This window comes from Eublepharis macularius, chromosome 12 (genome assembly GCF_028583425.1).
Source record: "Eublepharis macularius isolate TG4126 chromosome 12, MPM_Emac_v1.0, whole genome shotgun sequence".
NCBI classification, from domain to species: Eukaryota; Metazoa; Chordata; class Lepidosauria; order Squamata; family Eublepharidae; genus Eublepharis; species Eublepharis macularius.
Genome location: NC_072801.1, coordinates 46,276,284 through 46,303,101, shown reverse-complemented (window position 1 = coordinate 46,303,101; position 26,818 = coordinate 46,276,284). Strand labels below are relative to the sequence as shown.

At 44.2% G+C, this 26,818-nt stretch overlaps 2 protein-coding genes across 3 annotated transcripts in view; both read left to right on the top strand.

The window, feature by feature from the left end:
- The window catches only part of DUSP3 (dual specificity phosphatase 3), a 28,281-nt gene extending 17,764 nt beyond the window's left edge, over positions 1-10,517 (top strand). Inside the window, exons 3-4 of one of the 2 annotated variants that reach the window (XM_054993048.1) lie at positions 522-715; positions 10,373-10,517. In XM_054993048.1, coding sequence (XP_054849023.1) covers positions 522-715; positions 10,373-10,438 — 260 coding nt within the window. In that variant the 3' untranslated portion in view covers positions 10,439-10,517. Of the gene's footprint in view, positions 1-521; positions 716-6,099; positions 6,277-10,372 lie in introns of those variants that run through there. The other variant, XM_054993047.1, reaches the window with a different exon arrangement.
- Positions 10,518-18,379: 7,862 nt separating this feature from the next.
- On the top strand, positions 18,380-26,508 carry SOST (sclerostin). Its single transcript, XM_054993049.1, has 2 exons — positions 18,380-18,605; positions 25,901-26,508. Exons 1-2 carry the CDS (start codon positions 18,380-18,382, stop codon positions 26,320-26,322), a joined length of 648 nt encoding a protein of 215 aa, XP_054849024.1. The 3' UTR covers positions 26,323-26,508.
- The last annotated feature ends 310 nt before the right edge of the window (positions 26,509-26,818 follow it).

Here is a 26,818-nt window from a genome sequence, read left to right as displayed (position 1 = left end):
GTGTGTGTGATGTATTTATTTATGTATTTTTAAAAATCTTCAGTGCAATCCTGTGCAAAGTTACTTCAAAGGACACAATGAACTTAGACTGGAGTAACTCTGCTTAGGCTTGCACTGTAAATCATCATCTTTGGGTCATCTTTACACTTTTGAGTATAGGATGCATATATCTTTGGGTCTGCAGTGAGTGAGAGATTGCCAAATCCTACATTAAAACAGGAGTCCAGTGAAGACTAACAAAATTTATTCTAGCACAAACCTTTGTGAGTCAGAAGTCACCCTATCAGATGAATTTATTTAGAAAATTTCTGTGCTGCCTCTCCATACTTGAGGTGGAAATGAAATAACATAAGAAAGTTAAAATCAGTCGATTGAATAAAGAAAGCCAAGCATCAAAAACTAGTCAAGGCCATAGAAATAATTTATTAGGAACTTGCTGAAGCCATTAAAACCTGATGCAGATTGCAGCTTACAGCACCACTCTCCCTTCCTGCCTTGTCTGTTTCTTCTTTTTCACTCAGGCCGGGTGTTTGTCCACTGCCGTGAAGGCTACAGCCGCTCACCGACGCTGGTCATCGCTTACCTCATGCTTCGGCAGAACATGGATGTCAAGAGTGCCGTGAGCATGGTCCGGCAGAAGAGGGAGATTGGCCCTAACGACGGCTTCCTGAGGCAGCTATGTCAGCTCAATGAGCGATTGGTAAAGGAGGGCAAGGTGAAGAAACCGTAGCTGCCTCTCCCTCTGTCTCTCTGTGGCTCGCCGGAATGTCAGTTGCATTCGGTTGCCAGCTCCAACTGCCATGCCATGCCAGAGGGCCAAGGGATCCCCTTGTTTCTTTTAGGGGGGTTGGCTTGTTTGTTTTTTTAAAACAAGCACGAGAGAGCTGCTGCACTATCAAAATACCCTTATAGAAAGACTCCAATCACAAGGTATCGGCTTGTCTGCTGGGTCTTTAGTTGTGGAATCTGCCCATTGTAGAGTGAGTGAGAGTGAGTGAGAGTGAGTGAGTGAGTGGAGTGTGTGTGTGTGTCTGGAGGCATTGGGCACTTCCCATCAACTGTGAACAGCTGTGCAATTAAAGCTTCATGTCACCATGCCCCTGCCAGCACAGCCAGCCATCACTGTCCCTCTCTTTCTGATATATTTTGGGGCATCCACCCTGTGGCCTGGCCTCCCTTCCTGCCTTTTTAGAGGATTTAAATGAGAGTTTTCTAGTTGGCTTGTTGAAGATGGTCCTTCTTCCTGGGTATGTGTACATGTCGAAAGTTATGGCTTGAGAGTACTCTGTATGCTCCGCAAACAAAGTCCAGCCGGGCTACTATTAATATGTCAGAGCGATTGTTGAACTCACAATCTAAGTAGACTTCAGGCAAGTAAGTCAATTGGCTCCTGGCCCAGAGCAGATGGATTTCAGGACTGCTGAGAAGGGGCCCTGCCTGGTCACCTTGAGGGCCAGTGAAGCTGGGCAACTCATGCAATTGATTTGTTGTATGATTGTTGTGTTGGGTCTGGGTGGTGCAAGCAGGGAAGTCCCTGCAGGAATCTTGATCTGGAGTCCTGTGATGAGGATCTCTTTGCCCATTAACTCCAGTCCTCTGATCCTAGGAAGCGTTCAGAGAAGGATAGCCCTACTCTGCGGAGCTGAACCCATCTGAGTGGTCGACTTCCCCTTTCAGTCCATCCACTGCTTAACAGTCTTGTTCTTGGGGCAGCATCACCCCAATTGTGTGTCTGTTGTGGGAACAAGGTAGCCTGCAGGGCATTTTGGGGGGACGATGCCCCAGGAACAAGAGAAAGGAGCAGGATGTGGCATGTAGAGAGGCTGCAGGCCACACACATTCTTAAAAATCCCATTTTCCTCTCTTATGTGCATGCTTGAAGTTTGCTGCCTAGGCTCCTCGTCAAATGGACTGTAAATACACAGAAGCACTTTCTTGTAATCTTTTTTTTTTGTATAGCTCTGTGTTTCATATGAACCTGTGGATATATACATAATACAATAATATATATATAGTACAATAATATATATGCATTTAAGCAATGAAGAAGAAAAAAGCCATTGAAGAATATGTTGTTAATGCAAGTAACCTTTTGTATATTATTTATATAGCCGTGCTCACATTTTTGGTGTCAAACAGACTTTTTAAAAAAAATCAGCCAATGTGGCAGAAGCCTAGTATCTTGTGGTTGGAGACATCTTGGATAAATTCAGTGGATTGGATCCTGAGGAAAAGATCCACACATGGCAAGTGGGGAGGCAATTCCCTCCTTCTGTGGCAGCCTTCCAACCTCCTCCCCCTTCCAGGGGGCAGTTTGGGCAGTCTGAGGGGAGCAAGGTACAGAAGTTACACAGAACTCAGACAGATCCAACCCGATGGGTGCGCCACGTGTGTGGGGCCATTGCCACTTTGGCAACTGTTGGCTAAAGGATCACTGGGATGACTCCAGCTACATGTAGTGATGGCAACACTGCTTAGCTCCATTCAAGATGGCAGCCACTGGCTTGTTGGCACAACCTGTGAAGGGTATTGACAATCTGTTTCCTCCCCTCTCTGCCAGTCTTTGTTGCAAGAATTTTTTTGATAAATTCTTTGAACTTTAGCCAATTAAACTGGCATGTACACATCCATTAAACTGTCATTTTAGTGGCTTTCAATCTGGGGTTTGCTAGGCCAAGTATCTGTGGAGAATTGGCCCTCTCAAGAGATTGTTCCCCTGTGAGGGAGAGAAAGCTGCTTACCTAACTGGATCTGTATCCAGCCCAGCCACCCTTTCTCTCGTCCCTTAAATTTGTCCCCACTACCAATAAAAGGAAATCTCCACTTAAGTGATCTTCCACTGCCTATAGAGGCTTCACTGGGGCATTTTCCCGCTCTCCTTGGTTTGTTGATTTTGGGGATTTGTGGTGCGGGACAGTGCGAACCAGCCTGTTGTGTCCATTGGCGTCCTGCATTTAGTAGTCCTCATCTGTCTTGCCTTTAAGAAGGCTGGTGATTATTATGCCCATTTTACAGGTTGAGACAGTGTATTTAGGCCATCTGGTTGTAGGAGAATCCTGCTAGGCTTTTGTTTCCCCAGAGCTGGATCTTGTTTTGACATCAGGGGCCTGACCTCTTTCAGAAAGGGGAATTGAACACTTTTTACACTGCATTTGTTAGCCTACTCCCAGCTGCTTCCTGATCTTCATTGGGAATCTGGTAGAGACTCATTCTGTTCCCTCTTCTCCATCCTCTGCCACCTCTCTTCTCTTGTGCCGGCTTTTAAAGCTACGCTTCCAGTACCTATTTAACACACAGACTCCTCTGATGTTCACTCCATGGAGCGTGTCCCCTCTGTTCTCCCATGTGGCTTCCTTGAGGGCCAGCTCTGCACTTGTGTACCTTTGTGCTTAACATCAGGATGCATTTATGATTGAGCTTAGTTAGATACTCATTTCCCTCTTTTTTGGAACCCAGAGTGGTTTATGACATCCTCACAACAACAACCCTGTGAGGTTGGTTAGGCTGAGACTATGACTGACCCAAGGTCTCTCAGCAAGCTTCCATGGCAGACCGAGGATTTGAACCTGGATCTCTCAGAGCCTAGTCTGTCACTCTAACAACTATACCATGCTTGAACCTAGCTGTCTTGGGTGGAGCTAAAAATGTTTTAAAAGTAGCCAACTCCAAAATACATAGGCTTTTTAAAAAACCCAGATCTGCAAGACTTAATCAGAAGTCTGCAACATGCACAGTCCCCATGAGGATTTCCAGAATGTATTTTTGTGTTCACACCTGCTTTAGCCCTCATGTGTAGAGGTTAGAGTGCTCTGGTTTGGGAGGCTGATTTCCAAGCAGCCTCAAGCTGTCTTCCCTTGTGAGAACTTAAACCACTGCCAGAAAACCCCTTCCAGCCCCTCCCCATGCCATGTTTCTTGCCACCTTCTTTCCCGTCCCACAGTGGGAGGGGCCTTAGCTAGCTTCCCGGAGCCCATGCCTTGCAAGTGGAGAAGAGTGTATTCTGGGCATCTGTAGGGGAGCCAGTGCCTGGCATCTCTGGACCAATGGACCCAGCTCTTTGATGGGCAGCTTCATGTGTTCATAAGGGAGTGGTCTCTTGGCATTGCTTTAAAATCTGCCTATATACCATCTCTCTCAATAAAGGAATTCAGGCTGAAATCTTATCTTAGAAGTGAATGCCATTGAAATCGGGGGCAAAAGTAACTTAAATTTCTTACTGGTACTAACTGTACGGGGAGTGGGGAGTACGTGGGCTTGAAGCAGAAGGTACCACTTCAGCTCCTATCTTACTGGTACTCCCTACCATCCCAAACAGGCTTACTTTTGCCCCTACTTGAACTCTGGTAGAATATTGTGTGGCCTCTTAGTTTCAGGTGTGATGTGGATCATCTTTGTGTGGTCTCATCTGTGGAGCCCCCATAGTCAGTTGCAGCCCCTGTGAATGAATCAAAGGACATTGGCTGAGCACACAAAGACTTTAGCTCCAGTTTCATGTGTTTGGGAGGAGTTAGTCCAGGGTAAAGAAGGGGAAACCGCGAACAGAAAAAATACTCACAATTTACAGGGGCAAGGCTGCAGTTGAGCAGTAGACCATCAGATTTGCATGCTGAAGATCCTTCTGCATCTCCACAAAAACAAATCAGGTCACAGGTGGTGGACCTCCTAAGATCCTGGAGAGCAGCTGCTAGGCAGAGGGGACAAGACTGACCTTGATAGACCAAGGGTCTGACAGGCAGCCTCGTGAGACATTTAGGGGAAGGACTGTGGCTCAGTGCATGTAGCAGGTCCCAAGTTTAATTCCTGGAATCTGCACTGAGAAGATCTGGTAGTGGGTGCTGGGAAAGACCCTGGAGAGTGGCTGTTAGGCAGAAAAGACCAGACTGACCTTGATAGACCAAGGGTCTGACTCAAGCTAAGACAGCTTCATGTGTTGGCTGTGCGCTCTCATGATTGTAAAAGACTAGCATGAAGAATGATCTGTGTTCTCTCCAGTTTGATGTGGTTTCTGCCAGTGGTGGCAGGAAATGACTAAACATGTTTAATAAAATCTGTATGTGTAAGACATTGCATTGCCTCTGATACATGGTCTTAGCCGCCTCCAGGGGGGAAACTGGGTTGGGAGATGGGCAGGCTGGTTTTACAGTAAGCATCATGTGCTTTGTGCAGGGCTGTCCGTCATGGCTGTATGGGCCCTTCAGCTAACTTGGGACGTGGTGGCTGCCTTTCTTGGGTAGAGGGCTTGGGATGGTTCCGTAAGCATCAGGCCAGTGTTCTGTTGTCTACCTGTCCTAAGGCATGCTAGGCTGTTTCGGGGCCCAGATGTTCTGTAAACACAGGCCTGAAGCTCTTCTCCTTGGAACTGATATTTCGTTAAGTTCTTATAAGTCTACCATAAGGATGAGGCATAAGAGACTCCCTTACGCATCCCCTTGTGCTCAGTATTTTGTGGCTAGTTTTGTTCATCTGAATTTTAAAAAGTATTGCATGCTACTGTTTTGTTTGATTTCCCTCTCCCCGTGGATCAATGCAGTTCCCTTCCAATGTTCTGTTATGGTACCTTCCAGAGCAATCCTAAGCAAAGTTAAACCCTTTCTAGGTCTCTTGACCTCAGTGGGCTTAGAAGGGTGTAACTCTGCTAATAGGATGGCACTGGTAGTGTCCAGTTACAACATCACTAGTACCTTGGGAAGCAAAATCCAGGTTGTGCCTTGTAGTGCCTTTCATTAGGACCACCTGGAATAGTGCAAAACACTGTGCAAGCTTTTGAGCTCAGCAGAACACTTCTTCAGGATGGGTGTTAGAAAACTGAAAAAGATGGTGGGCTGGGGAGGAAGGAGGTTTTTCACATCGTGATCATGTTATGGCCATGTTGTGTTGGAGTCCTCAAGAAAATGCATCCAGCCAACTTTAGAGCTGGAGTTATCTTACAGCACATTCTCTGGGAAGTTGTCACTGAAGACTATCCTGATCCTGGGCATCTTCTGGAAGATATTTGAGACTTTCTGTTCTCTCCAGGATTAGACTTTGGAGGACAAGGTTCAGCTTGTTGGCTTCCCTGATTTCTTTTTAAACAGCATCTTCTGTTGTGTATTTTAACAGGGTAATCTAGGCATGCTTTGTAATTCCATCTCTTCGTCTTCAGCAGCTGTGATGAGTTGTGAATTAAAACACAGAAATGATTTGTGGCTCTATAAGGCCAAGCTTGTGTCATTTCTCTCTCATGGAGGTGGGGTTATCAACTCCGGGTGAGGAAATTTCTAGAGATTTGGGCTCTGCCTTGGGGGAGCTGAGTTTGGGAATGGGAGGAAACTCGGCAGGGATATGATGTCCAAACCATTCACCCTCCAAGGCTTCCATTTTCTCCAGGAGAACTGATCTCTCTAGCCTGGAGATCAGCTGTAATTCCAGGAGAACTCCAGGCCCCATCTTGAGGTTGGTAGCCCTATGTGGAGCTGCTGAGGTGAAAGGGGAAGGGAAGCAGAGGAAAAGGTGGGACTTCTCTATCATCTCCACATAAGTCAGTCCCTGACACTTGAAGCCAGTAACAGTTCAAAGCTTACAGTGAACTCATGTACAATCCATGTACAGTGTAACATGGATCTTTATACATGTGTTGACTAATTCTCATGTTACATGCAATGCATATACATCCGACCATGTGATGTTAACCTCACATTTATCCAAGGAGTAGTCCCTGGCTTCAAGTGCAAAGTGAATGTGTGTTGGCTCTTTCTTACAAACAGTTGTCCACATGCATGTGGTATGTGTATTCCCCGTAATGTGAACAAGGCTAGTTTCCAAACTGTCCACATGGTGACAGCATTTCTCAAGCGTACAAGGATTCCACACAGCATACGGATGCACCAACTGGTAGGGGGGACTGGCAATTGCTTTTTTAAAAAAACTTTTGGGCATTTTACCCCACTTTGCACTCTCAGCCTCAAAGAGTGATGGTGAGTAAAGTAAAGAGAGTTGCTCCATGACAGGCCAGGCAGCAACCCCGTGCATAGCTGTGTCACGCCGCACAATTTAAAGTGCTACTGGCATGTGTTTAAATCGAATAGAAGTATGTAGTACTGTAAACTCATCTTCTTTTTTCCCAAAGGGCCTGTTGACATTTTGCCCCTATTCAGAATCTGTCCTTTCAAGGATTTTTGCACAATTGTCAAGTTTTTGGCTTTGAAATGTTCTTTTTAATTTTTTAAAAATGTATTAGCGCAAAAACATTTTTAAAAATAAAGCAAACAGATGAAAAGGAAAAAAAGGAAAGAAAATAGTGCTGGCTACAAAAATACTATTGGCAAATCTATACATAGGTATCTATCTATAAAAGATTTCTCAATATAAGTCCATGCGTAGTTGCCTTCTATATGTGATATGTTCAAATGTTGATAAGTTTATGAGGTGTTCAATCCAGTAATTTACAGGAGGTGGGCTTTTGTCTTTCCAATGTTGAAGTATAAGTCTTTTAGCAAATGTCAGGGCATGGAAGGTCCATTTCTGTTGACCATCGGTTAGATTCCAAGGGACAGGCAACTAGTTTTAACAGTGCATTAATAGCCTAAACAAAAAAAAATTCTATCGTTTTGGTTCTGAAATGTTAACTTAGAGGGATGCTTGAATATATTTGTCTTAACAGATTATTTTACAATTTAGCCAAATCTAATAATTACTGTTTTTGTTTCTAAAATCCCTAAATTAGACAGGTCCCCCCCACTTCCAATTGCCAATTACTACATGCAAATTTAATTAGTGAATCTTCCTATAAGTTCCCCCTTGACTCAAGTTACTTTAACTCTTAAGGATTGGAGTAGGGCTGTGGCACCTGATTTGTATGCAGAAGACTCCCATTTTAATTCCCGGTATCTCCAGTTAAAAGGATTGGGAAACAGATGATGGTGTGAGATACCTCTCCCTGAGACACTCCTCAGAGCTGCTGCCGGTCAGATCCCTGTTAGACCAGTCGGTTTGCCAACCTAATGTAAATTCTATCAAATAATTTATTACAGAAAACTCAAGAGGATGGGAAATCACACCATGCTCCATTTATATTTCCCAGATAACAGTAGATTATGCTTTTAATCGGCTCTCCCCGCCCTGTGGTAATATTGAGAGTACTATATTTACACCTACCACTTTTGAACACCAGATGGCGCCATGCCTCTATTTTTGTTGATCAGATTTTTCCCTCTTGCTGCCTGGTGATCTTGGTCCATCCTGTTGTGGAGCAAGCAGCTGTGACCACGAAATCTGTGCTTCTTGACTGAAGAGCATCTAGGGCGTCTGCATATGCATGGGCTTCCACGTTATATGGATGCGCATTGCTGATTATACCCTTCTCATGCACACATGCAGACAAGTTTTGTTTTAGGGTCCAGTTGTGCACATTATGGAAGAAATGGAAGTTTAATTCTATGTATGTATTCAGTAAACTTATATAACACCTCTCCACAGACCTAGTAGTGGGGAAGAGATTGATATGAGTCTATTTCAACAGTTAAACAGGAAAGATTAAGAAGTTAATTTCCTTGAATACAAGTGTTCAGAAATTGTTTAACATTTCCTCCCCAATGGCATATACTTCAAATAAGACTGGCACAGATTTCAGGAGAGCCCAATCCCTGTTCGGTATGTGGCAAAAGTGAAAGGACACTTTCATATGTAGTAGGAGTGTGTTTCGAGTACGGAAATTCAGGGGTATGATACACAGAGATACTAATGAAATGATAACTGTCATTTAAATCTTCTCTGACAGTTTTTCTGTTAGGAGACAAAAAGGGAGGGGCGAACCTAACCGTTACTCCATGCAACTTTGTGCCTGAGAAACCCTCATAAGGAAAGTTGGGTGCTACCTCTATAGACCATCCTTTCCACAGCAGACAGCATCAGAAAGCCAACTGCCTGCTTGCTAGTAACTTTTTCTATGTGTTCAGCCAGTTTGGTGTAGCGGTTAAGAGCATGGGACTCTAATCTGGAGAGCTGGGTTTGATTCCCCGCTCCTCCACAAAGCCAGCTGGGTGACCATGGGCGAGTCACAGTTCTCTGGAGCTCTCTCAGCCCCACCCACCTCACAGGGTGATTGTTGTGGGGTAATAATAACACTTTGTATACCGCTCTGAGTGGGCATTAAGTTGTCCTGAAGGGCGGTATATAAATCGAATGTTATTATTATTATTATTCATGTATGACCTAGGTTGTACATGGATCTAGTCGTACAAATTGATTGATGGAGATCCATGAATTTCCCCAAGTGGAAATTAGTTTCAGAAGAATCAAAAAGTCAAGATATGCAACAGGAGTGCCAGATTGTGTCTTCCCTCCAAACATCAATCCCAGGTAGAACGAGATCTTCAAGCACAGATCAGGTGCATCTAGTAAACAGAAGCTTGTGTGCCTGTTTACTTCACATAGAAGTTGCCTTTCTCCCCAGCTGGGACCCAAAGCAACTTACTTCATTCGCCTCTCCTCTGTTTTATCCTCATAACGACCCTACGATGTAGGTTAGGGTGAAAATGCATGCCTGATCTAAGATCATCGAGAAAGCCTTGATGGCAGAAGGAGATTCGATCCTAACCTAACCACTACACCCCTTTGATGTGCCAATGTTTTATTAACTGAACTGGCAACTTTTCATAGATTCCTATAGAACTGGCCTGGTTAACTGCATGTTGCTGTAAGTCATCGTAACTATACTTACCAGTGAGGGGGAAATAACACATTCCTTATATGGTCTGCTATATTAAGAATGCAAAGTATTCATGGACCAGAAGGAATTCTGAGTTAGCTGTTTCCAGGTATGAACTCTTGAGTCTAACAATTCAAGAGGGCTGATTGATGTGACGAGGTTTTTAGGGGCACCAGTGATTCAGAACATATTCACATGGGCCTTGCTAAGGCTCTCTGCCAATGTCAGAGAAGAAACTCAGTGGAACTCTGAAATCATGCTTTCCTAGGTGTATGACTCTCTGATGCTCTGCAGCAGCTAGCGTTGACAATGCAACAGGCTCGTTCTGTTGGCAACATCCACATGCCATAAGTGCAACTCCCCCAAAGGATGTATTTCTGTAAAACGTCACAATAACCAAGAAAACACATTTTCTACTCGACATCATTAGGGGTGCTGCAAACTTCACGGTAACCGAAAAACATATTTTCAACTCAAAGATGTCATTAAAAATGCTATGAATTTCATGGTGAACGTTCTGTAGGTGATCGTAGCAAGTTTGACTGCAGTGATCACCCGTCGGAACTGTTCACCTGCCCACTGTCTTCCTCAAAGAGGTGTTGAACAGCAGTGTGGCTGCACCGTAGCTTGGGTGGTTTGAGTGTCATTTCTTTCCCAGTGTTGGAGTTTCATTTCCTTGCCTTGCAGGGCTTTTGCAGCCCTGCAGTAGATGAACTGATTCCCTACAGGGTCACGGACGGCCAGATCTCGTAATTAAATGGAAGTGTTGCAGGGGACAATTCTTCCTGCTCCCTTTGAGCTGAATGAAAGAATGCTGGTTACATGGACTTAAATGGACACCAAGTGGTAATACTTTTTAAAAATAATAAAAGTGTTCCTGTATAATCACTGACTGGCTGATTTGCTCACGGTTTATGTGATGTGGAGGATGCGAAGTGGTATGCAGCAACAACAGACCTGTGTGTGGTGGGGAGGCAGGTCTTTCCTTGGGCTCTTGGCAAATGCACACGAGTGAAATCCTACTGATTATACTGTTTCAATGCCTGAACAATACCCCAAACAACACGTCTCCCAGCTCAATCCAGGAACATCCCCAGGGAAGCCTTAACATGTAGTTAGGCCTTCAAGGACACCCCAGGGACATCTTATATCCTGGTCTTCGGAGGACCATTCATGTGTCCCATGTGATGACATGAATTGGGGCATTTCAAACAGCCCTAATTGTGAGATGACAATGACAATTTAAAATTATGCAAAAGAAAAATTGACAACAAGCAGCCATGCCATAAATTCACAATGAATAAGAATCGCAGCAGAAATTAATTTTCTGGGAGCGGGGGAGTGTATAGTAAATACAATGGTAAATCTGGAGCGTGTTGTCCTAATTGGAGTCTGCTTGCAAAAATGGTGTAATTTGTTGTCACCCACTTCAAATGTGGAGGTTAAGAAATGCTGGGGAAGTTCAGGGTTGAATTTTTGTGTTGCAGCACTGCAGCAAGATGGTACACGGTACAGCCCTGTAAATAGTGACTTTCCCATGGCCGATTCCAGATGGACGACGCGCAAAACTCGCGCGAGGAAACGCGATATTTCGCATTTTCCCCGCAACGAGGCGCGACGTTCCACGTGAACGTTAGCCATCTGGAATTGGCCCATAACAGCTTTTAGCACAAGTTCAAAGATAAAGGACAAGCTTAGGGTTGCCAGCTTTGAGTTGAGACATTCCTGGAGATTTGCAGGTGGAGCATAGAGGGGATGGGGTTGGGGAGATCCTCATCAGGGTTTAATGCCACAGAGTCCACACTTCAAAGCAGCGATTTTCTCCACGGGGTCTTGATCTCTATAGTTTGGAGATCGTAATTTTGGGAAATCTCCACGCCCTACCAGGAGGCTTGCAGACTCTACCCATGAACTAGAGTAGCAGAGTTGCTAAGGGGGTGGGGGTGGGGGAGGAACCAGGGTGCTGGAGCTGGAGCTGGGCAGATCATGTGATCTATTGTGATATGCTTGCATAGGGTCTGGGTGATGTGAAGCCAAGGGGGCCCTAGAGGGAATTCTTGGCTGGTGGGTCTGTGGTGGTTCCCGGCAATCCTGTGTACATGCGAGGGTTGCCAGGTCCCTATACCCTCCCAGTGAGAGAGGGGAGACCCGGCACTTACCTTGTACCTCCTGGTAGTCCTGTTACTTGCATTATGCTGTCCATAGGCATAATGTCATTATGCCGGCCATAGGCATGCTCCTATGCTTTGTGCGGGGCAAATTCAGCCCATTTGGGGCCAAAATTGGCCCCAGCAAACCAGGGGAGCATGCCCACAACCAGAGTGACATCATTTTGGGAAGTGACGTCGCACCCCACTGGGAGTGTGCCTGGTGCATGCTTTCCTGGGTTGCCTGCCAGTGCTGGGCATGGGCAATCGCTGGGGGATTGCCACCTCCCGCCGATGGCCAGTGATTGACGGGCAACAAGGCAAACTCCTGAGGGAAGCCGAGTACATGCCCACATGCCAGCTCAGCTCTGCTCTCAGAGAAACTTCCATAAACCTTGCAGAATTGGTTAAGATTTTATCCATTGGACCTCCTGCTTTAAACAAGGGGATAGTGGGGAAAGAATTTATCACACTTACGTTGATCTCCTTTCTCAGAATTCCTGTTTTGCAGAGTATGTCATGAGAGCATAAGAAGAGCCCTGCTGGATCAGACCATCATGTCCAGCGTTCTGTTTCTCCCACTGGCCAACCAGTTGCCCTGGAGGACCCACAAGCAGGGCACAGGGGCCAAGGCCACCCCCAGCGTTTCCTCTTAGCACTGGCAGTCTGAGGTTTACTCCCTCTGAATACGGAAGTTTCCCCTTATTCACCATGGCCAATAGCCACCGAAAGACCTCTCCTCCAAGAATTTCTTGCATCCCCTTTTAAAGCCATCTGTGCTCATCGCTATTTCCACTAATTTTGCAATTTAATTATCCATCACCAATGGACTTTGGGTGGTAAATCCGCCTGCTTTTATCTGTTGCTTGTATTAGACCAGCAATGGACTGTCAGGCCTGTATTTTTATAATGCTTATTGGCTAGTTGCCGTGAGCTTCAAAAAAGCAGGGTGTTCATTTTAAAAGTTAAAAATATTAAAGTCCCTTAATCCCAGACTAGAACATAGAATTCACTTTTAATTTTGTGCTAAGGGTTCCATATTTTTTCTTGTTTTTGAAAAGCCCATATGACCAGATGTTCAGAAACTCAAATGTTCCTAGACCCGAAAGAGAGGATTTTGGTACAGCTTGCCGGGCAGGAGAGAGAAGTTGGATCTTTTGGTCTCCTCTTTGTCTTCACATCCTTTAACAATGAGGAAGAAGAGCCCCAAAAGAGGCTTCCAGTGCTGTGAATGTGCTTAAAGCTAAATTTTTGTATGTAATTGATTTTGCATTTTTGTAGTGCCTTCATAGTTCTGACCTGGATAGCTCAGGTGAGCCTGATCTCCTCAGATCTCAGCAGCTAAGCAGGGTCAGCCTTGGCTAGTAATTGGAAGGGAGACCTCCAATGAAGACCAGGGTCACTATGCAGGCCAGGTAATGACAAACCACCCCATTAGTCTCTTGCCTTGAGAACCCTATGGGGTCACCATAAGTCAGCTGGGAGCTGATGGTACTTCACACACACAGCTTTTAAAGGAACAAGAGCATGCTGGAAAAGGATTTGGCAACTGTAATGAGGCTTCCAAGAAAATGAGTTTGATTCACAGAAATGCTCCCCAAAGACTGTTTAAAGAAGCTTAGTCAAATTAAATGGCTGTGATTCGGTGGCACTTTCCACCACCAGTGCTTTCAGGGCTCAGAATACACATGCCCAAATGACCATAGAAGGTAGGCCAGGAACACTATCCCCCCCATATGACAAGGGGGCTGAGATGAAGAGTTTGTGGCTTGCTGGAGGCCACTTGATAGGTTCATGGCAAAGCTGAGATTTAAACTAATGACGTCATAAGGACCACTTCGGTCCATCAGCTGCGAGGTACAGATGGCTGTAGCAATTCAGTGCACCAAAAGGATGTGCTCCAGCTGTGCACACTTCAAAATTCAGCTTATGTCTCTGCCATCTCTTCTTCAAGTGCAAATATACATTCACCATAGGATGTTTCACAGAGGAAACCGGGGAGGCAGGGTGGCTCAGTGGTAGAACATTAGCTTTGCATGCATGCAGAAGGTCCCTGGCATCTAGGTTTACCAGCCTGGTTCCCATAAATAACTTTTGGGATGGTGGTGGAAGTCTTGAAAAACAACGTGGTGCACAACATCACTTCCAGTACCCTCTTGCTCTCACAACTCCTCAGCAACAATCTAGGAATCCCCAGATTTCTACTGCAAAGACCATAGAGATTTTGGGAATTCCTACAGCGACATGGCGTGGCTGTGACATCATTTCCTCTTTTTTTTTTTTTGCTAGAAGTGACATTGCAACACACATTATTTTTGCTTCTGCCCCATTTTTCTCCTGCTGCCTGGAAGAAACAGCAAGAGGGCTGCAACCTAAAGTAGAATGCCCACTTCTACCTAGTAACCCTATGTGTCATGTCTGATTAAAAGGATCAGGTGGTAGGTGATGGAAAAGACCTCCACCTGAGACCCTGGAGAGCTGCAGCCAGTCAGAGTAGACAATACAGAACTTGATAGACGAAGGGTCCGACTCAGTATATGGCAACCTTATATGTATTAATGCCTACCTGCCAGGCTTTTTCTTATGAGTTACTAAACCTGATTTGGATAACATCTTACGGCACGTATGATGGTTGTAGAAAGCAACATCTCTCCTGCTACTTTTTTCCCTGCAGATCATGTCCTTCTGGCATTGCTTCTCCCCAGAAGCGGCTGCCAAAGGGATTATAATGTGTAGATACATGTAATGTGCCCTTAGTAACTGCTGTTTATTCCTCTCTTTTCCCAAAACAGCCCCCTCTTTATTTTGCATTGTCTATCAAGGGAACCTGTTCTGATGTTCTGAATTATATCCCCACTTATGTTCCCAATTGAGAAGGGAAAAAACAGATGTTTAATTCGCTCAGTCTTCCGCCTCTCCCCTCCACCTTGCAGCAGACAGCTTCCCTTGTGTTGATGCGTCCGGAGGTGTTCCCTTTTCCCATCCTGTTTCTCAGTGAATGAAACCCCTTGTTTGTGCAGTGTTTCTCAGGAAATCATCTATCGATAGCAAGCATCACCAGCCCGATTTCCTCAGACATTATACCAACATTCCATTCCCGTTGTTTTCTTTCCTCCTGGAAACAGACTTTGTTTTCTCCCAATGTGCTTGCAAGAAGGACCAAGGAAGCAGAAGGTGTCTCATTGTATGACTCTTTCAAAGAAATGTTCCATTTATTTATATTTTATTTTACTTCATTCGTACCTCGCCTTTCTCCCCAATGGGGACCCAAAACAGCATTTGTCATTCTTTTCTGTTTTATCCTCACAACAACCCTGTGAGGTAGGTTAGGCTGAGAGTGTGTGACTGCCCCAAGGTGACCCAGCAAGCTTCCATGGCAGAGTAGGCATTCAAACATGGGTCTCCCAGATCCTAGTCTGACACTCTAACCACTATATAATCGCAGGGATATGTGTGTGTGTATAAGCAGTGACTCCTTTCAGGATAGGCAGATCATCACATGATCAGAGACACTCTGATCATACAACATGCCCAGGCAATTTTGCTCAGGCATGTGTTTCTCTGAACAATTTATGGGGACAATGCTATAATCAATCTTTGCTTATTCAGAATATTCCTTAGAAGAACATTAAATAAACTCATGCAACCACCTGCTGAGAACTTTAAGAAAAAAGTGCAAAATTCAGTTCAATATACTAATCAGCATTTCTCAAAGCCTAGAGCACAGAAAGACTGTTATTTATATAGCTGCAAAAAGGGGTTTAAGGTGCAGCCGCAGTGAAGATTTATGCAAGAGATTATTAGGAAAGAGCTTGAAAGTAAAACAGAGACTGTTGTAATGTGTTTGTATAGATTGATGAATGATGCTTTGTTTAGAATATGATGTACAGTTGTGGTTGTCTCACCTCCCAAGATGTCAAAGTTAAGTAGTTACCCTGTGCTCATGGCTTGGCAATTGATCAATCAACATTATAAGAAGGTCTTCCTGGAATGTTTTCCCAGAATGTTCAACACACTTTGAAGGACTCAATGAGAAATATGGACGTCAAATTAGGCAAATAAATAAATCCCAGGAATCCTTACCACATCCCTGTAAGGTAGACCAATGCTATTACCCGCATATTACAGATGCAGTGCCCAGGCAAATTCAGTCTGATCAGATCTTGGAAGCTAAGCAGGGTCAGCCTCAGTTAGTAATTGGATGAGAGACCTCCAAAGAAGACCAGGGTTGCAGAGGCAGGCAGTGGCAAACCACCTTAGTCTCTTGCCTTGAAAACACCAGCAGTGAGGAATTGACAGCACTTTCCAAACTCACCACAGATGGAGTGTTGAGAATGATAGAACAGTAGCTCAGTTTGGATCCTGATTGGTGGAAAATGGGGATAGAAATAAAAATAAGCACAAATATGTAAATACTTATCATGGTTTTGTTTAAAAGCCTATGAGTTATATAGACAGACACACTTATTTAGGTTCAAACTGGCACTTACTACCTAGTGTTGGTATTGTAAGAGAGATTTGAACTAGGGGCTCACAGATTGTCCAGGTGGGAAAAGCTAGCTGAACCTGCCCCCTCCTCCATAGCCAGAACCCAATTTCCTTTTCCTTTCAGAGAGGTAGATACTATACCTTGGGTTCTTTTTGACAAATCGTTCTGTTTGACTAGAAAATGTTCCTATTCCTTTGTTTGATCTTCATTATTCAAATGAAATGTGGACTGAAAAACACCAGTCATGGTTCTGATAGCTGAACAACTTCTTAAAAATTGCAGAGATCTGAACATAAAAAGAAGTGTCAGAAAGTTAAAGCCATTTTTGATGTAAAGTACCGATTGTCAATTTGTTGTAATTTTCCAAAATGTTTTAAGGGGTACTCTCCAGTCCAGCAGTGGTTTTTTTTGTTTATTTTACTTGCTGCATCCATATGTCACCTTTCTCCCCAAGCAGCTCCTGTCATTCTCTTCTCCTCCATTTTATGCTCACAATAACCCTGTGAGGTAGGCTAAACTGAGACTGGCTCAAGGTCACCCAGAGAGCTTCCATGGTAAGGGGGTGGGGGATTTGAACCTAGGTGCCTCAGATCCATCACTCTGACCATTACACCACATTGGCTACCACATGAAAGCAAGTGAGGAGGTGATTGAATCTGGGATTCTGCAATCTGTCATTTTGTGCTCCACTTTCTGATCTTCCCCATCCCTTCCCCTTCAAGTAAGAGATAAAGGTTTTGCAAGACTGATCTGCAATCTTGGGCAGAGGTCTTGATCTAGTTATCCTCCTTCCTCCTTCCACTTTTCCTTTTCATAGGGATTTTTTACCAGCTATCATGCTAAATTCTTTAAGATTAAGATTGCTACTCTGATAGGCAGCCCCTCTCCAGAGTCACTGGTTGATGTCTTTCACATCACCGACTACCTGATCCTTTTAACTAGAGATGCTTGGAATGAAAGATTCTGCATCTAGAGCAGAGCCATGGCCTTCTACCACTAAGCTCACAGTTTTAAGGACCTGGAAACTTGTAGGCAATGTGTGAAGATTAATACTGGGGCAGCGAAGAATGAAGTGAAATATAACGAAATGTGTCGGGGGGGGGGAAAAAGTTGGACTAGATCTACCCTCACATATTCCAAAGCCACTTGGAATTTTGACCACCAAATGGAGTTTCTACTGGAAACAACCATTTTCAAACATGTCACAATGGAAACTATGTAATTGACAATAACAAGACCCATTAATGTGTCTGTTGGGCACGTGGTAGCTACTTGGAAACGGTACATGTGTCTGCCTCCTTGCTTGTGGTTGTGTGTAGTTGTGCCAAGGAGGAATCTGGATCCTGTCTACATGGCCCTTGAAACTGTAGAGTCCCATGATCCCAATTAATACTGTACAGCATTGGAGGGTGGGGAAACCTGGTGTGGGTTCCAGTCTGGTATTCTGCTGGTGAAAATGGAAGGAAGGGTCATCTCTCTGACCACCCGAAAAGGCTGTGCTGGGGCTCATGAGACCTGCATGGGCAAAAGCCTTATGAGACAGGAGCTACAATAAGAACTGGTAAAAAGACTGAATGAAAAAGCTGGTCAGATCCAGACCCCGGTTTTAAAGACTTGGAAGAGTATTGAAGAGAAGGGGACAAAAAGACTTACAGTTTTTTAACTGGGAAAAAAAAAGTTCTGGCATATCTGTCCAGAAAATCCTCACTGATCTGCTGCACTCTCCTTTCCCTCACCAGTTTTTTTTTAAAAAATGTTATTGTTGACGTGGTCCAGGAACAAAATAAGTGAGAAAAGTTTGTGTGAAGATAAACACTGTTTTGCATGTTCAGCCCACAGTTATCCTCTCAGCCACCCACAGGATTCCTAGCCTTCTGCGGACAAAGTGGTATGAATCAGTCCCCCCCCCCTCTCTTACACCCCCCAGGCCCTTCCCACTCCCCATCATTGGCTAGCTGTTTTCTAAGAAGGAATTTAAAAAGGAGAATAATTTTGCATTGCTGAAGATTCCAGAGGACACGAGCACTGGAAACCTTCCTACAGCCGCCTGCTGCTGCCATGCAGACCTCTCAGGCTGTTTGCTCCATCTGCATCTTGTTCCAAATCATCTTTCCCTCTGGGGAAGGATGGCAAGTGCTTAAAAATGACGCCACAGAGATAATTCCCGAGTATACTGAGATGCCTGTGGAGGAGCAGCAGCTATATACCCAGAGTGATAATGACACCATGAACAACCGGGCACAGCAAGGAGAGAGGCGCCACCAGGTTACTCTGAGCCGGATGGGTAAGAAAAGTAGAGACATCTTTTTTTGCTTTGGAGTGTGTGGGAACATCTTGACAACAGCCTTCGCTGGGGTGCTGTAGGGGTGAGATAGGTAACTTTTGCAGCAGGATGTGTTACAGGTTTGGCAACTAAGGTCCCTTCTAACTGGAACACTGTTCTCACTATGACAAAGAATTCTGTGTAACATGGAAGCTTTCACATTCAGTGGGTGCAATAAAATAATTTTGTCATTTTTAGCCACTCTCTAGCCAGCGTCACATGTGAAGCTGCTCTGGCAAATTTTAACATCTTCTGTAAACCTGATAGCAGAAAGCTCAGTTGCATAACAAATGCCTCTCCTTCATTTTCTGTTCTATGCGAACAATGGCTAGATAGGAATGTTAACACTGCAGGACTGGCTTGAGTCCTCGAATTTCCTGTGCCACAATGCCTTTCCTGAGACTGGCTCAGCACTAGCTGCTTTCCCTGGTGAACAGTCTGGGATCTGCTCGTACTTTCTGTACCTTCTCTTGAGCTGATGTCTTCAGTTAAGACTCTGCTGCTAGAATTCATGATAGGTCAGCATGAAATAGTTATTTCCCCATCATTTTACTTTGGATATCTACATATACTTGCCAAGGAACTATGCTGCTTCTCAAGTTTGCAGCCCCAAATGGCTGACGTGGTGGTGGATGGACTTACAGACAGAAGTACTAGAGACAGTGCGGTATAGTGCTTAGAGTGTCGGACTAGGATCTGTGGAGAGCCAGGTTCGAATCCCCACCCTGCCATGGAAGCTTGTTGAATGACCTTTGGCCAGTTGCATGAGTTCAAACTAACCCACCTTACAGGGTTAACAGGGTTGTTGTGAGGATAGGATGAAGGAGAGGAGAGCAATGGAAACCACTGGGGAGAAAGGTGGGGTAAACTCACATAAATAAATAAATAAATAAATGCTAGTTAAGGGATTAAGCTGGGGCACTCTTCCTTGACAAGAGATTCATTTGCAAGAAGGAATCCTTCTCTGGCAGCAGATGTACTCCCTCCCCCCCTTAGCATGTCATAGAAACATAGAGTTGGTAGGAACCCCAAGGGTCATCTAGTGCAACCCCCCTACACAATGCAGGAAGTTCTCAGCTACCCTCCCTCACTCCCCCAGTGACCGCTGCTCTATGCTTAGACAGTTTGGTTTGCTTACTCACAGGTAATTCATATGCTCCCTTTTGAAAGAGCAGGCTGCAAACGTGCAAATCACAGGAAATGTTTGCATGGTTTCCTGTTCCCTTTTGTCCCAGAAAGAAAAGTGAGTGAAAGAGCTGGATTTTAGGAAATGTCCCAGTAGCAATTTTCTACACACTTAGCTTGTTGCTCTGCAAAGGGTTCCAAGGAAAGATCATGGCTGGACACAGTAGGGACTGCAAGCATTAAAGCAGTTTGGATTCCCTAAAGAAGAGCTACATGCCAGGAGGTTCCATTGGAGACTGGGCAGACAAACAGTGCAATCCTAAGCAGAGTCACACCAGTCTAAGCCCATTGATTTCAATGGCTTTAGACTAGAGTAACTTAGACTGGAGTAACAGGATTGCACTGTTAGTGCAGAAGACTGTTGCTTATGAAAGTAACCTATTGCAGAGAGAATTTCAGTTGACAGGAAATAGGGCTGCTTGTTATTTTCGTCCTGCTTGTTATTTCATCCACTTTCCCCCCTGCAGTATTTATTTTTGGAGGTACATAAATGGGCTAGTTCTCCTAATTTGGATATACTCACAACATTTCAGATCAGAATCCCAGTTGTGAATGATGGTGTTTTTTTTTTTTACTTAAAACAAAAAAGTACTGAACGTCTTTCAAAGTCCAACTGGGGTTCTAAAACTGAGCATATTAGATTGTGCAATAGGCCAGGTTTCAAAGCTGGTTGTAGCTTTTGTCTTTGGATACTCCAGGCAGGAGAGAGCTGTAACTGTCTTCCCTGTTTATTTTGTAGAACATTTCCTTTCCTTGTTCTTTTTGTTGGTTTATACAAAAAGTAGAAATCACTACGAGATGCAGACCTTACTTTCTGTAGACCATTCCCCCTGCCTAGATCTTGAAGAGTCCACATCTTGGCAACATAACATAAGCCAAGAAGGGTCTGTGCAGAATCTGACACAGGGTAAACAATTATGAGATTGTATCATCGTCACACACACACACCTCACATCCAATTGCTCTGCCTTTGCTTCACACACTGCAAAATCCATTTTGCGTATGTCAGCCCTCTCCACTCCCCAAAGCCTTTTCTCCTTATTATAAAGCATCTCCCACCACCTTCAAATTCCAATTACCTTTTTGAACTATTGCAAACTCACCTTTCCCATACCTATGCTTTTCCCTGAGTTGCCCATAAGTTGTTGCAATGACTCATTGAAATGGAGAAAGGTTGTGGCTCAGTGGCAGAGCATCTGCTCAGCACTCAAAAGGTACCTCTTCCAAACAAGTACTCACATAAGTGAAACTTACCAGTTCTCCTTTTCCATGGCAGCTTGCTGAGATTTCCCCCAATTCCTGCTCTAAAATCCTGCATGATCCATGGGATCAGTGGATCCTTGGATACAGTGTTTAGGTGTGCATGCATGCACACACTTTCAGGAGTTAAAGGGAAATGAACAAAAACATTGCACATTGCTCATGTAAGTGAAATAAAGTATGGGATCTAACCCACTGTCACAGTGATGCTACCAGTAGAATTTTAGAGTCCTTACACAGACGTTTTTAACCATGTCTATATTATTTTATATTATTCTGTCTAAAAGCCTATGCACTATATAGACTTTTTTGAATAAACAGAAGAGTCCTTTGGTTGTTGTGGGTTTTCCGGGCTGTATAGCCGTGGTCTTGGCATTGTAGTTCCTGACGTTTCGCCAGCAGGAAGGTGAGTAGATACAAATGACCTGCCAACATCTTCTCCACACTGTGACACTGAGAGATCTCTGTCTTTTGGTGCCACACCTCTGAAGATGCCAGTCACAGCTGCTAGCAAAACATCAGGAACTACAATGCCAAGACCACGGCTATACAGCCCGGAAAATCCACAACAACCATCGTTCTCTGGCCATGATGAAAGCCTTTGACAATAGAAGAGTCCTTTAATTAAAAAAAATCACAGCACTATAGACCAGTTTTGACCGCTGTCCTTTTAAGAATCTCTTGATGTATATGTTTCTGAAGGGTCTGGCTTGCTGTTCTAATGAGTTATACACTCACACACCAGTTTTCATTGCATCAGTTACATTTTGGATTACCTTCATTGATCAGGTTTCAATTGGCTTTCCTGCAGGTGGAAAAAAAATGGAGGAGAAAATCCCCATTAGGGCCACCAAAAAGACTATGCTGGGAGTCTGTGGACCTGCCTGAACCAAAGCCATGGGAGATGGGGGCTGCAATAAAGAGAGGAATTGGGCAAGGTTTAGTGAAAAAGTTGTTGAGATCCAATCCTTCTTTTGACCCATATAATGACTATGTTCTCATTCTTATAGTGTAGATATATCCTCTTCCCTTCCAGTACTGAAACATCATTAATCCTTGATGCTACTAGTGAAGCTAATAATACTCCTTATCTATTATTTGTACCTTTTGTACATCCTTAGAAATATGAATAGTTTTAGTGCCTGTTTCAATTATTTTTCTGACTGCTCTAGCAGTATTAACACATTATTTCTTCGTAACTAGGAGTGTCCACCATAAATGGTTGAATGCTTTCATATTTCCAACACAAGGGACCGGTGCAATATATCCCCTGGTTATTACTTCATAGCAGTTCTCCTATGAATTACAAAGGGAAAAATGGCCCCTTTCTCAAATCTGACTCAGTAGGTTACCAGTGGTTACCTGCTTTGATATTAGGATGGTGCTAGAAAGACTTCTTCTGAGTCCAGAGTTGTTCTTGTTAGATCATTCAAACCAGTTCCCATCGAGAAACAGGCTGGGCTATACCTAAAACAATCCTGACCCCAACAGGCCAACCCCTTAATAAGGATTCCCTTCCTCTCTCAGCAGCTTGTTCTATTCTGGCACTCAGGGCCTGATTTCTAAAACAAGAAATGCTCCGGTCCTCCAAATGCCCCGCTTAACCCCATTGAACCTCCACGATCCCTTCCATCAGCAAGTGCTGCAATAGGCTCTGCTTTTTTGAGAAGAGAAATGCCATCCCTATAAACTCAGAGTGTACAAATTCTCACCCTGACTCTAAGCTACATCCTGTCTGTTACCCGGGGGTGATTTTTATTCAGAACAGACCCACATGGTTTATCTTCATTACAGAAAGACACATGTTCCTGGCTTTGTGGGTCCAGCAGGGGTCACAAGGAGCATGTCATGGGTGGATCAGAGCTGTAGTGCTGAGGAAAGGGCAGCTAACAAACCCTTTACGTTATTTCCCTGGTAAAATGCCCCCTGGGCACTTTTTAATCCCTGTAGGGGAATAAAAGACCTACAGGATAGGTAGCCTTGGGTTCAGCTGGGACTGGCTCGAATGATCTAACAAAAACAACTCTGGACTTACAAATGATGCAACTGAATTCCCCAGCAACCCAACATCACACAGTATTGCTCCCACCTTTGGGTATACTTTTTAGAGTCAAACTGCACACCTAGAGTAGTCACATGTAGTCTGCCCCAAAACTTTGAGGAGTCACGTCATACTCTCCATATGATCACCTTAAGCAAGACCTCACAAGTGGCTACTGTCTCTTAATTGTTATCCTAGTCTTCAGCATGAGCAAAACAATCCTGGACTAGATTGCAGAGTTGCTATAAAACTTAATATGTCACCCCCACTCCACTGTCCCTCTGTCAGCAATATGCTGATAATAATCCTGGCTTACTCTACAGGTGTATTGTAAGGAATACTAAAATAATGAGTGTGAAATGTTTTGAACACTCCAAAGTGCATTAGAAATGCTAAGTAGTGTGAACAGGATGCGCTGAAGCACTAAAAACATGACCCATTAGCAATTATTTGAGGTGCAAGGAGTCCAAGATTTTTCCAAAGTGGATGCTCTGTTACTTGAAGACAGACATGAAAGCCCTTTATGGACATAACTTAGTCGAAAGCTGGAACTTGGAGATGTCAGCAATTCTACCCAACTGTTTAAGAGCTCTGTTCATTGCTAGAGCAACATCTGTTTTCTTTGGGAGCTCTCCTAGGTCCTGTAAAGACTGACTTGGGAACTAGTGCTGACAAACAACAGGCAAGGAAATCCATCTATTTCTTAGCTGTATCATTTCAGACTACAGGAGGCTTCTATCTTAGTCTTTCTCATGACATCTAGTGCAGGGCACTATTTTACTACAGAAGGGTATTTGGCTGTCTGAGTTCTAAAATGGTACAACTCAGAAACTGGGGTTTCTCCAGTTCTGTTAAAAGAAAGCCTCTGACATGCTACTTGGAACTGAATATCTAGCACTTACTCCTCACTGCCAATCAATTTCCACTTCAGCTCAGTCCCTTTCAGGGCTTGTTTGGGGCTCAGCCTGACCAAAGAAGGAAAACCATATCCAAAAAATTCAAGGAAAGAAGTAGTTAAAAAAAATTGATAGGAGATAATTGATTCAATACTTGCAGCTCTATGCAGACTTTCTAACAATAATAACTGCTTCTAGACCAATTAGTGCCCCACTCAGAATGGTGAACAGTCAGTGTTGTTATTATCCCCACCATACAGCTGGGGCTGAGAGGGGTCACTTATCCAAGGCCACCTACTGAGCTCATGGCAATAGTGGGATTCAAACCAGCAGAGTACTGATTCACAACCCAACCACATAACCATTATGGTATAGCAGCCTACACCTATTTCAATCAATGGATGGACCAGTTAGCAATATAATTATAACTTGAAACAAACTATCTAATTCAGCTGTCATTTTTTTTTCTATTTGTGGGTCTGTGGGTGGCTAACTAGAGACCTTTTCACTGAATATTCAGAGTGTTATGGAATCCCTGCCTTGTGAAGAGTGCCTATTATTAAGTAAAGGGGCTAGGAAGGATCATGGCACAGCATGCAAAAATCTTTTAAAGAGGTCAGCCAAACATTTTAGGGTGATTAAACATTTTCTGTGATTGGTCACATCTGTATAATTTTAATCTCCAATGGCTGTACCAGTTGTGAATCTTTACTGGCTTCTCTGGTTTTGTCTCCTGCCTCGTCCCTTCAAGTGAGGTTGTGGCAGCTGCAGGATTGCGTTCTGATTTCCACGCAGCTACGGCAGCCACAAGAGAGGATAGTTATCCTGGGGCTGTGTCATGCCACGCAGTTCCTCATTTTGGGATGTGTGTGTCTCTCTCTCACTTCGGTTTTTGTACTTTGAACACTGGAGAAATGAGCAAGTGAGACAAATAGTCTCTCAATAGTGGATTGGCTCCAACCAGCTTTTCTGCTGATGAAAAAGGCCATCTGGGACAGGGACTGTAGCATGAAGGAGATCTGAATAGGATCGACTGGGAACACTGTCTGGATCCAACCTAATGTTGCCTCTGGGAAAGGACAGCCAGTGGGATTTGGTTCTGCAAAACATCTGACTGGTAGCCATAGCTGAGAATGGGCAGGCATTTGCTCAATTTGTTTCCCACAGTATATCTGCTCTCTCAGGGCTGGGACTTGTGGTACACTCTAGTTGGGATTGCATGAGCTACTGTTAGAGTGTCACCATTTTCAAGAAATCTTAGACAATGAATCATGAGAAGTTTAGTTGAGTAATTAATAACATCTGCTTGTATTTGCCTACAAACACAACAATAGCTTGAAGGAATATGTTGTTTTCTTTGTTTTTAGAAGGCATTTCACAGTAGAGTTCATCTTAAAAGAGGCATTCCTTGTGTGTGAGAGGAGAATGCCTCTTTCAGTATAGTTCTGGTCACCTGTAGGTTTTTTCAAATTATTAAAAATGAGGACTTTTAATTACAAAATTGCTGTCATGTTATTCTAAGACTCCTTAACTGATCTGATCAAAGTTTTAAAACAATTATTCTAACAATAAGCCTGAAGTTTTGGTTAACACCTCGTATGAATAAAAATATAGTACCATCAGTAGCACTTTAGAGAGTTTCAGAAGTGAGATAGGACCAGTCCTACATCCAAAGAGCTTATCATAAATTCATTTATAGTGGCCTGGGCTTCGGTGATCTAGGTTTGTAGCAGACAGCTTAATAAGATGCACTTTTGGTCTTATCCAGCTTATATTTTTTGCAGTTGATGGTGTGTTCTGATTCTGTTTTGTACAAGATGGCTCAGGCGCCAATGTACCTCTTCTCTGTAAATAATTTGTGTCCTTCCTTCCAGAACCACAGGAATTCAGCTGTCGGGAACTGTATTCGACCCACTATGTCACCAACGGTCCATGTCGCAGCATTAAGCCAATCAGGGAGTTGGTCTGTTCTGGGCAGTGCCTCCCATCCCACCTCCTGCCTAACTCCATCGGCAAGGGCAAATGGTGGCGGCAAAATGCTTTGGATTACCGCTGTATCCCAGCACACAGTCGTCCCCAGCGAATCCAGCTCACCTGCCCTGATGAGGACACCCGGACTATCAAGATCAGAACCATCACCTCTTGCAAATGCAAACGGTATACTCGCTACCATAACCGTTCCCAGCTCAAAGATTTCAGCAAAGAGACTGCTCGACCTCAGAAGAACAAAAAGCCACGTCTCTCGAGGCTTAGGGGAAGTAAAGTCCACCAGCCCGAGCTCGAGAACTCCTACTAGTACGGGCATTTGACAAGACCCAGCCTGGAAGAACAGAGGTTGCATGACACCCCTGCCTTTTGGATGGCATCGAATGGGACAGAAAAAGGGGATGGCCATAGGCACAATGGTTGCCCCCATCCAAGACTGAGGGCTGATGCCATCAAAAGCTGTAGGACATTTCTTGAATAGCTGGATGAGAGAGGGAGGGGGGACCATGAATTTGAGCTGGAGGAGGCAGCCACTGGCCTAAGAGGTTAGCAGTGGGGGTCATGTAACTTATCAGACTGAAAGAGGGGTGGTTCCCATACACCACTACATTCTTCAAGACTTCCTTGCCCTAGGATCAACACTTCTCTGTTAAAAGAAGTATGTGCATCAGTTTAGACCTGGCCGACATCTCTAAGGGTGTTGGGCTCACCTGCAAATTTCCATCGCACCCATAATACATTGTCATCCTTTGCTTCTTAACCGGGCTGTATATTAATGCATTGATGTATTGCGCCATGGCATTGTC